This window comes from Anastrepha ludens, chromosome 2 (assembly GCF_028408465.1).
Source record: "Anastrepha ludens isolate Willacy chromosome 2, idAnaLude1.1, whole genome shotgun sequence".
In the NCBI taxonomy this organism is placed as follows: Eukaryota; Metazoa; Arthropoda; class Insecta; order Diptera; family Tephritidae; genus Anastrepha; species Anastrepha ludens.
The window spans coordinates 109,378,632-109,391,036 of record NC_071498.1 but is presented as its reverse complement, the minus strand read 5'-3'; the positions used below and the strand labels follow the sequence as shown (position 1 = coordinate 109,391,036).

General features: G+C 35.7%; 1 protein-coding gene across 4 annotated transcripts in view; it reads right to left on the bottom strand.

The window, feature by feature from the left end:
* LOC128855067 (polypyrimidine tract-binding protein 3-like) overlaps nt 1-12,405 on the bottom strand; it is a 181,268-nt gene that overhangs the window by 124,734 nt on the left and 44,129 nt on the right. For all 4 annotated transcript variants that reach the window (XM_054089663.1, XM_054089665.1, XM_054089664.1 and 1 more), the window contains exon 2: nt 7,217-7,485. In XM_054089663.1, the coding sequence (XP_053945638.1) occupies nt 7,217-7,485 (269 nt within the window). The remainder of the gene's footprint in view (nt 1-7,216; nt 7,486-12,405) is intronic.

The following is a 12,405-nucleotide window of genomic DNA, read 5'->3' as shown; positions in this document are numbered from 1 at the left end:
GCCTTGCGCTTACACAATGTGTATGAGAGAGAGGGAGAGAGAGAGAGAGAGAGAGAGAGAGTGAGAGAAAGATAATATTGCTATCTCTTTCGCTCTCTCAATCTTTCCTTGCCACTCTCTAAATTCTCAAAAAAATGTAAGAAAAAATTTTTATATCGTTCGATTCAGCATGCAAAAATCTGTGAATGATGAAAGGTTATGCCAGAGCAAAATCGAAGTATGGCCTTTTGACTGAATTATGTATATATCATTTAGTTTACCCATAAAAAAATTTTATGTTTAAATATTTGATACATTAAAGGTATTGAAGAAATTATCGTATTTATTCAATATTGTCTGCATTATAGGCTGATGATGGGATACAACAAAATTTTTTAGACTCGTTTAGCTCTCAAGTAATTGCCAGTTTTGCAAATCAGCTGTAAAACAACCAGCACCGCCACAATGATAACTCGAGAACGATTGGTCGTAGAAAAATCTCAAGCATATCAAAATTTTGGGCTATTTATGGGCTTTCAAATGCATACAAACAAAACAAAAAAAAACCACCCTTTCTGTGTACACTAACACCCCCCTCCTCAACTTGCGTGAATAAAAATGACAAAAAAATATAAAAATTTTTTTTTTGCAACTGAATAGTGTTGAGTAGCAAGTAACTTTGATAATAGTGCTGTGAAAAAATTTTAGTTTGTTGTTTTCATTATTATTTACAGGACATATGCATGTGGGGGTGTCAGTTTATGCAGAGAGGGTGACTTTTTAAAAATTTGTTTATATGGATTTGAAAGCCCATAAATAGCCCAAAATTCTGATATCCTTGAGATTTTTCTACGACCAACCGTTCTCGAGTTATCATTGTGGCGGTGCTGGCTATTTTACAGCTGGCACCGCCACTTTGAAGTGTCAATGATTCTAGATTGAGAAGAGCCCAAAAATTTTTGTTGCGGCCCAAAATTAGCCCATAAATAGCCCATAAATTGGGCACAAAAAGTTTTTGATTTTGACGTTGTGGCGGTGCTAGCTTCCTCGACCCTTATGCAAGCAGCTTATACCACCAGATTGGCATCAGGTTATTATTATCTATTTCCGAATATGGCGAATGATTTTCCTGGCAAAAAATTTGCTCCAAGAGAAGCTTATGAAAATCGACTGCGCCAGTGCCTTATCTACATATAGAAGGTGAGGATTTCTAGAAGAGAGACATAATGAAATTACCTCTAAAATGGAATACGAACAAAACAGAGCAATTATAAGCTAAATCGGAACACTCTAACTATTCGGTGCAAGAATAAAGGGCATCGTTTTACTGCAACTAATAAGTCACACCTTCTAACTAAATCAGACTGATAGGTGGATGACATACGAGCGCTTTTATTCAATATTTTTCCGCCAGTATTCGAAATCGGAGTCAAAATACACCGCAAGGCAAATAAATTAGGAAGGAAAAAAAACACTAAAAATTAATTACGCTAAATTGGCTTAGTGTACATGTGGCGGAGTGGTAATTGTGGAGTGTGAGTCGTGTAAGTAGAAGTCACTATAGTTGTTTTTGTTTACTATCCCTACTAAATAAAATAAGTATTTCCGTATAGAATCAATTGGTGCGCAATACATCGACATCGGAAATATTAAATTCACACACCAATCGCCTTAATGTATGCGATGTTTTTGTAGGCACTCACTCCAACTAACTAACTAACAAACCCGTTGGCCGCCAGACACATGTCTGATTATTGTAATATAATTTGTGTAATCGCTATAATTGGCAGCCGTTCACAATGCAAATAAACAACAAGCTACTTTACTTGTAATATACAGAACAAGAGGGTGATGCCTGCAGGAAGCTGTAAATAAATTTTAACTAATAATGGCGGACGGTGTTGTGGTGTCCTTGCATAAATATCTTGACTAACTTATAAATTGCTAATTCGTAATTGGTATTTGTACAACTCATTTGTGATGATTCAGATGGTATAGTTTCGGTGACAATTACGCAAGCAGTTTTTGCTCAAACTTTAACTAAGCACAGGGATGTGGATATAGTCTATTCAATAGAAGCGTGACCGCCATAGTTTAGAAACTATTTAATAAAATCGATTGGCTTATAATATTTATTATACCCACTATATTCAATCAAATGTTTAGTCACCCCCATTAGCTATAATGGCTACATATCTACGAGTTTTACTTTGTTAATTTATGCGCAAGTTGTAGAGGTATTCGGCTCCAAATCACCCGAATTCACCTTGATACATTTTTGAGCGTTCATTTTTGTTTTTGTTTGACTGTTTGCTTAACTATTTCCCCAAGCACTTTCCCTATGGTTGGCTCAAGTGTGTCTGAAGGTCAATCCAGCATATCAATCCCATTTTGCTGTTTTCACTCTACACAACTTGGCCTTCAATGCTTGGGACCGTTATCTTCCTGTAAAATCCAAGGTTAACTAGTTTCTTCCAAATATATTCGCAGCTGATGGCAATAATACTTTTTGGTAAATTATATTCATCAAAACTCCATTCAATTTGGCGATAAATACAAATGAACGGAAAAATCGTTTTTCGGAGAAGGCGCTGCTAACATGAACCTTAACTGGCTGCTTAACAGTCCGTTGAAATTGTCGATTTTACAGCAGTACAAGCAGACCGATCTATGCAACTATTCACCCAAAAGAAAAATTCATCCAATAATATTATGTTTCATTCCGTTTCGTTTCAATGTCCTTATTTATTCAATGTCCTCCGGAATTTGAGGTCATCTGCACATAAGTGTCCACGAATCGTGTCTTTGGATGCATTAACACCACTTTTCCTAAAAACTGCTTCAACTTCACGCAACGATAAGTTCGGTTTTGTTAATCAATAATTTTCTGATCTTGCTTTCGACAGGCACGTGGAAAAAGGTTTCTCTAATAGTTGATCATACCTCGGCAGACAATGGCAAACCTGTCAGGAGAACAATTAAGCTCCTCATAAAAAAATACATGCCGTTCGGAGTCGGCTTAAAACTGTCGGTCACTCCATTTGTGGAACAAACATCAAGTCGCACGCCACAAATAGGACGAGGAGCTCGGCCAAACACCCAAAAAGGGTTTAAATGCGAATTTCAAAAGGGATATACCTATTTAGCAGCACTTATATTTTTTTATAGCGGAACTCTAAGTTTGAATTTTATCGGTTAAGCTTCCATTAGACAGACTGTAAAGCATGGAATAAAAATTAAAAATTAACAGGTGAGTACATAAATTTACAATGTGATCCACAGAGCGTTCGGAATTTGGACTAACGATTTTTTTTTATTTTGACAGCACAAATAAGAATGCGATATGTCATGATATAACGTTTACAAAACGGGTCACAAAGTTGAGTACTATTAAATTGAAAATCGAATAATGCTGGTCTACAGCGGAAAAAACCCCACGAATCAGACCATCAACACACTTTTTTCTGTTAGTTTGGATTGAATAAAAAAAGGGGCATCATAAAAATTATCAATATCATCAATAGCATCATATATATGAGATATATGCCATAATTTCTGAGTATGAGAGTGAAAGCTGTTTACCTACAAATTTGAGACCCTGACCTCAACAAAAAAATCATAAATTTTCATTGCCACAACATTTCATATGTGCCACAGCTCAACTATTTTGTATTAATAGGACTATGAATAAGTTCGTGCGGTTTTACAACAGATGGCGTAACTTGATTATTATTCCATCGATCCACATTTCCAAACATTCATTGGAGAGCTACTGTCGTAAGGCACAAACGTCAGTATAAGTTTTTTATTTGAAGCGTAAACAACAATATTTTTACCACACTTGAAAATGTCGAATTTCGTGCCAAATAATGTGTTTTTGCGGGGAATTCTTCTTCATTATTTTAATATGAAGAAAAAAGCAGCCGAAAGTCATCGTATCTTGGTGGAAGTTTATGGTGAGCATGCTCTATCTGAGCGAACGTGCCAGAAGTGGTTTGCACGCTTTAAAAGTGGTGATTTTGGCTTGGAAGACGAAGAACGCGAGGGTGCGCCGCCAAAGTTCATGGATACCGAATCGGAGGAATTGCTCGATCAAGATCCGGCTCAAACGCAAGAAGAGGTTGCAAAAACTTTGGGAGTTGATCAATCAACCATTTCCAAACGTTTAAAAGCCATGGGAATGATCCGAAAGGTAGGCCATTGGGTGCCGTATGAATTGAAGCCAAGAGACGTTGAACGCCGTTTTATGGCATGCGAACAACTGCTTCAACGGCACAAAAGAAAGGGTTTTTTGCATCGAATTGTGACTGGCGATGAAAAGTGGGTCCATTACGACAATCCAAAACGTCGGGCAACGTATGGATACCCTGGCCATGCTTCAACATCGACGTCGGCGCAGAATATTCATGGCCTGAAGGTTATGCTGTGTATCTGGTGGGACCAGCTGGGTGTTGTGTATTATGAGCTACTGAAACCGAATGAAACGATTACGGGGGATGTCTACCGACGACAATTGATGCGTTTGAGCCGAGCACTGCGAGAAAAACGGCCGCAATACGCCGATAGACACGACAAAGTTATTTTGCAACATGACAATGCTCGGCCACATGTTGCACAAGTGGTCAAAACATACTTAGAAACGCTCAAATGGGATGTCCTACCCCACCCGCCGTATAGTCCAGACCTTGCGCCATCCGATTACTATCTCTTCCGATCGATGCAACATGGCCTGGCTGACCAGCACTTCCGTAATTACGATGAAGTCAAAAAATGGATCGATTCGTGGATTGCGGCAAAACCGACCGAATTTTTCACAAAGGGAATCCGTGAATTGCCAGAAAGATGGGAAAAAGTAGTAGTAAGCGATGGACAATATTTTGAATATTAAATTTGTAACCATTTTACGTCAATAAAGTTTCAAATTTCGAAAAAAAACCGCACGAACTTATTCATAGTCCTATTAGTAATAATTAAATCTTATGCAAAATGCCTGTAAAGGTAAATTCATACAGCTGTTAAGTAATGAAAAACTAAGAAAATTAATTATGCGCTTAGAGGAATTGGAAAAACATTTCCATTAACTTTCCGTGGATTTACTTAAGTAGACAAACATGTACTTATATGGTATAACTGTAAAAAGCATTTGTACTAAGAAAACATTTGCCTTGCATACATGCATACGCACCTATATATACATGCATACATAAAAATAGTACTACCCGCTGTTTGCATTGCGTATTTGTGTCACTGCCAGTAGGCAACAAGTTTCTATGTGTCTGAAGATGCGAGGTAAGAAAAAGTAATTGAAACGGATATAAAAAAAAGGAGAACAAACAAACATGTTAGCGGAATCAGTGAAATGTAACAGATTGTCGTTTTTTATTTTGCTTTCGCTTCACGCAGTCATCGTTGATTGTAAGTGGGTGGTGAGAAAGCGCACTAACAAGGCAAGAAACAGCTGTCGACTTGACTTATGTAGCTTACAGAACTCAAGAACCTTGACGCACACGTTAGATGACTAACTGGCAGTCTCTACTTGACAGACAGTGGCTGCCTGCGTGACTGACTTACTGGCCTATTGCGAAGGTTGACAAACACTTTCACCCTCCAACTACTACTTTTGGATTCTTAGATATCCTTTGACCTCTGCCTTAAACAAAAAAGGTGCAGGCAGGTGAAAAGAAGGTGGCTCCGTACAATAAAATTAATCACTTTATCTCGTACGAGTACGAGCATATGTATGTACAAGTATGTGTTTGTGTGTGTGATCACAAATATGGCTTGGATTGAATGCGTGAAGGTATGGCTGGCAGTACGTGTCGGTTTATAAGTTATAAATTACGGTTACAGTACAAGGGTTAAAATCGAAATAAAGACCGCAAATGCCATTTTAAATGTGGGTATCTACACATTACAGTTAAAACTGGCGCTTATCTTCTACAGCACTAGTTTTGTTTAATGCACTTAGTGACGGTTGCGGAACTAGCGCAAAAGGCGTGGAGTGCGGTAGAGTTTCTGAACGGTTTTGTGCAAGCCATCGTAGTTTGATTGTGAAAATCGAAAAGATAACATAGCCATTTTAATATAACAAAATCTTCTTAGTATATGAAATTGAATATTTCGGTACAAAAGAAACCCTGGAGCATCTCTTATGCTGCAGTCTGGCTCTCTCGAACACAAGATTTTGCTACCTGGGTGCTCTCAGTATTGAAAAGCTAGAATGTATCCCTGAACTGGAGCTTGAACGACTCTTAAAATTCGCGAACAATACGCGCATCTTGAACGATCCATACTCTCGCTCCGGTCTATGGAGCAAAATGCTTTTTACGAGACTTCGGTCAGCCAATATAACCTAACCTAACTTAATTATGTCACGTTTCACTTGATCCGCCTTGATTACTAATGTTACCAATTGGGATGAGCTTCGAAGTCAAACAAATTCACTTTCGCTACGACTTGCAGTCGGGATAATCTTTAGTAAAGCACGAGGACAGCTATTTCAGGTTTGAGGAAAATAATCTGAAAACTAGTACCATCCCCTATAGCGCTAGTTCTGCGCTGGTTCTCATCTAATTCTATCTCCCACAAGGTGAGCGTGCGTGCATGTGTGCTGCTAACACATGCATCTATAGTAGATAGATGAAAATTTACATATGTTTTTAAATGATGCCAGCCAACGAGAATCGTACGTGGGTTGTTTTGGTTTGCTGTCCGTGATTTAAAGGATATTTTGGGTATAATTTGTTACAAATTGTGATTAATTAAAAAGTGTCGAGTTTCTCACCTCTTTCGGTCGCTTTAATGCACATTCTACAAATGAGTTTGGCAATGTGGGCTATTAAATGGCGTCAACCAGACACACCATCAGCTGTACCATGTGGCATGAATGAGGATATTTAAATTTAATGCCCGCCTCAAGCATTCATTTTGTTTGTATGTGAATTTGTTTATTCACACAACTATTTATGCCCAATTAATGGCAGCTGCTAACTGTGTTTGTGCACGGCATACGGGTACATTCATTGGTGGTTCTTATGTTCGATAACATGAGGAGGAGTTTGGATCAAAAAAATTAAATATTGAGTGTTTATCTTAAATATCTGCTTTTAAATCTGCCATTGACGGTCTCCACTAATAGAGATGGTAGTTACGCATGCATATGTAATGGCTGAAATACCAGGGCTTGCTCATATACTTTAAATTTTAATTTAATAAAAATTTACAATCTGATACTTGCATTGTTGTGACTTTGATCTGTCTTTAATTCGCGATGATTGGAGAACTGTACGTATACCATGCGTCCGCGCATATGAGGCGGGGTGACGGTGTAACACGATACCATCGATGTCGCGGATATTTCGTCGGCCATTTCGAGAAAAGCTTGATTTTTGCCCTTTAGAACGAGCACATTTGTGACGCGACCAAATGGTACACCTAATGAGATGACATCTGATTCGCTGGACTCATTTGGAATGTTGCGCAAGTGGATGACTTTTGACGGTTTGCCTGCAAAAATGAAATAAAAATAGAAAAATTAGGAAATTTTAAAACATTTGCAATTTATTATTTATTGATTCAAAAAGTCATGAATTTATGGTGTTACAGAAAAGTAATGAGAAATTGAGTTCGAGCAAATTAGTAGCATTACTAACCAACCATTAATACCATTAGTACAACTAAAGTCATCATTGGTAATTATTAAAAATCACCACTATCTAAAACATTAAACTCTCGACAGACACGAGAAATGCGAGTATAATTTTTTCTCTTGTCACCTCGAAAAGGAAGAAAATATCGATGAAAGTGCTATGGAACGTTAAGTCGATGGCTTTCCAACAAGCAGAGACAATCTTTGCCTACGTTGATGAGGTTAAAAGCAAACGACGCCGACCTACGACTTTCTAGCGACCTAAGATGCAGAAGCAAAATATTTGAAGCCATTCCCACAAATGTCGGTTTTAAGTTACCAGAACGAACAGCAAAGGACTGTGACTCTAGCAGCATTCCAATAATTGTATGGAGAGTATTTATGCTGCTACAGAGACAACAATGTCAAGAATATGAAGATATGTGATCTTCAATCTTTTTAGGGCGAAGAGCAATTTTGAGAAAAAATTATTCCTATTTACGACGCCTTCAGATAAAAACGGAATATTCGAATCAGGTAAAAGGCTATTTCAATGTATAGGAACGTTATATGGACAAAATATAGTCATACAATTTTTGACCACTTCTTTTTTAATTTATATTAATTTCTTATTAAAATTACAAAAAAATATACAACAAAATATAGTTTAAGAGCTGGATTGAAAAATAGGCTGCCTTTTGAAGAGAGTTGCCATAATAAAATTAAATTAATTCAATCAAATTTTGCAATTCATGTATCAAATCAAAAAAGAATTAACAGAGCTAAATTTTGAAAACATTATTGGAAAGCGTTGCCACGTGTTTGAGAAATTAAGTTCAGGTAAATGAAGAGAACAAATGAAGTATAACAATATGGATGTCAAAGGGAAGGGGTATGAAAAATGCTACATCCGAATATATGTTTAAATAGGGTTACCAGCTGCTTACAAAATGTAGTTCAATAAATTGAATAATTAATAACAAATAATTAAAATAATACAGTATGTGTGTGAAATGAAAGAAACTTTTGGAAACTTATTGTAGCAAATATTTTTGCGGAGCGTTGCCATGTGTTTGAAAAATTAAGTTCAAGTAAAATTAATAAAATAAATGAAGTATAACAATATGGGTGTCACAGGAAAGTGGCACGAGACATATTAAATCTGAGTATATTTTCGATTAGAGTTGCCACCTGTTTGTAAATTTTAATTGAATAAATTAAATAAATAATAACAAATGATTAAAGTAATACAGCATGTGTGCCAAGCCATACACTTTTAGAAACTTTTTTGAACGTATTTTTGGATATGGTTGCCACCTATTTGAATTATCTAATTTGATGTCAAACCAAGGAGGCGTAACAAATCCTAATGTTGAATATACCTTGGATTAGGGCTGCAACGTCTTTAGAAACAAAATTCAGTAAGATGATCATGCCAGTGTCATATAAATGAAAGTTTCAAACTCAATAAATATAAAACCAATGACCAATGACTTCACATAACCCCAAAACGGGACGGCCTGTTAAATGGACCGTAAAATGGCCGTAGCAGCAACAGAACGATTATTTTCATAAAAAATTTGCACGATTTGCAATCGTTGCTCAAGTGTGTAGCGTTCCATGATGAAATGTATACTATTGAAGTTTACAAATGACAAGCGAAAAATAAAAAATATTGGGTCGTTCGCCCTCCCTATCGGAAAAAAGTTGAAGCGCACCTATTAAAAAACCCTATATTAGCATTAGAACACCTAGCGTAAATGCCTATATCTATGCTATGAATATGGCAGCCCTAATTGAGTTAAATGATATAAATCACTATAAATTTGTAGTAAACTGATAATTGAAAAGAGAAAAAATTTTAAAATGATTTTTTAGTTTCGTTTCCTGTGAAATGCAATAATAACCGAAGAACAGTAATTTTTAAGCATTTTTTGATGGTTGAGAAAGCTTTTTTTTTGCTCCTTTCAATCTCCAGCTAATTAACGGTTCATTTAGATGAGGGTAATTAAACTTTATATGACATTTACTTTGCAACAACAAACAATACTCATTTATGTAAGCAATAAACCTACGTTGCATACTAAAAAATGTCGCTCACATACGCGTCACAACTCCGGTGGCACATAAAAATGCCGAACCTACCGCACCATATATAGTACATATATATGTATAATACGTAGACTTAGCTATAACAAATGCATGCATTTACATGCGTGTGAGTGTGGCGAATGAAAATTGCAGTAGGTGGCTGGGCAACGGTTGTGGTGACGTGCCGCAAATGCAGTGGTAAATGCCACACATTTTACGACTAAATTCCCCTATGTAGCACAAGAACACAACGAGAAGCTTGGCAAGAATATACATATCACGAGTTCGCAACACTCGTAAGCTCCTACACTCATGCTAAGCACATGTGTGGCATGCAATCCACCGTGGCACTTTATAGGTAGTACATACTAAAGCAGGCAAGAAACTCATGGCACAAGAAATACTTTGTGCTTATAAAAATTTAAGCTACTTCAGACGTCAGCAAAAGGAAATCCCTAAAATGTTGCACATCACAAGTGTTATGCAGCAAACAGCTGCAAAAATAGATGCCAAAAATTGAAGCTGCCAGAGAGGGAGATATGAAGTACTTATGCATAAGTACATTCTAGTACATATATATGCTTGTACACCTGCGCTCAAATTAATAGCAACGTGACATTGCAAAGTGTTTTTATATTATTTTATTTATTTTTTATGTTTTTTTAAATTTTTTCATATTTTTTTTTATATTTTATATCTTTTTTTAAATAATTAATTTTTTATATATATTTTTATTTTTGTTTATCAAAATATGGATTATCCTGCAACAGCAATCATGTAACTCAAATTTTTCAACTTTGTAAAAAATTAAAAAAAAAATTGCATTGAAATTTCAAACCTTTCAGTCACAATTTTTTGAAAAATTCTGGGCATGCAGTTTAGTAGACCATTAAATTTTAAAATGCTGACAGAGTTATGTATTTATTTCGATATGCACGATTTTGTTTATATGGAGAAAATGCACAAGACCGACAGCAAAAAACAATAAAAAAAAAAAATAAGAAAAAAAAATAAGAAAAATCAACGCAATATTTAGGCACTTCAAACTAACAACTTATTGGAACAGAATTCAATGGGCTATAAAACTGCATACCCGGCATTTTTTTTAATTTGAAATTTGCACGAATATATATTTTTTTTTAAATTTTTTATTTTGAACAAAGTTTGAAACTATAAATTCTGTGCCGTCTGTTCTCATATTAACTATATATTAAAAAAAAAAATTATTAAAATTAAAAAATAAATAAACAAATAGTCCAAATTTTGCGACAGGCAACGCAAAAATAGATGCCAAAAATTGAAGCTGCCAGAGAGGGATATATGAAGTACTTATGCATAAGTACATTCTAGTACATACATATGCTTGTACACCTGCGCTCATAATAATAGCAGTGCGACATTGCAAAGTGTTTTTATTTTATTTTAATTTTTTTTTTATTTTTTTTATATATTTTATATCTTTTTTTAAATAATTTTTTATATATATTTTTATTTTTGTTTATCAAAATATGGATTATCCTGCAGATAAATCAGAAATCAAGTAACTCAAATTTTTCAACTTTGTACAAAATTGAAAAAGTACAAAAAAATTGCATTGAAATTTCAAACCTTTCAGTCACAATTTTTTGGAAAATTCTGGGCATGCAGTTTAGTAGACCATTAAATTTTAGTATACTGCGGCCAAAACTCGAGTTGATTTTTGATACTATTTTTTGCTGATAGAGTTATGTATTTATTTCTATAAAACTGCATACCCGGCATTTTTTTAATGCTAATTAAAAATTTTGAAATTTTTCCCGAATATTTTTTTATTAATTTTTTATTTTGAGCAAAGTTTGAAGCTATAAATTCTGTGCCGTCTGTTCTCATATTAACTATATATTAAAAACAAAATTATTAAAATTAAAAAATAAATAAACAAATAGTCCAAATTTTGCGGCAGGCAACGCTGCTATTATTGCGAACACAGGTGTACATATATTTATATAACATAAGTGACGACATGAGCAAGGATATAGCACTACAATGAGTACATCCTATTTTGGGGAGCATATAAGCGCCATGTGTATGCGTGTGTGGGTGTGTGCGTGTGCAAGGATGTTACACTCACTCACAGGGGTAAAGACTTTAATCCGCTGCTATTTGTACAATGTTGCAAGAATTTATTTATGCAAAAATACTAACAATGGCGACAACAGCACACAACAAAACTAACAAATACCTACAACAGGCAAGGACTAAGGCCTGACAGCACAGCTGACAAAAGTAGCAACAACAAGAAATCACACTGTAGCACTTTCATGCAACGAGATCACTGTACTGGCGTGAACTTTTACAGCGAACAATAGATAGTAGCAGCGGACGTGAATGGCCAGCAGTCACTCGACAGCTACATAGTCAACTAGTCAACTAGTCAAGTAGTCCGTTAGTTAGCCAGACACTCGACACTCAGTCACTCAATGAGCTAACCAGTTAGCCAACAGTAGGCAGGACGAGCGAACGAACAGGTGCATTGTCGTTGGATTATGTTGAAAGGCTGCTGCTCTGCATTTGCGAGTGTCGCTATGCGAATGTATTAATGTGTGTACTCGTATGTGTGCATATGCAAGTGTGAAAGCAAATTGGCGACAATGCATATATGTATGTATGTGTGCACACACAGGACACACAGGTTTTAAATGAAATATATATGCATATATGTATGTATG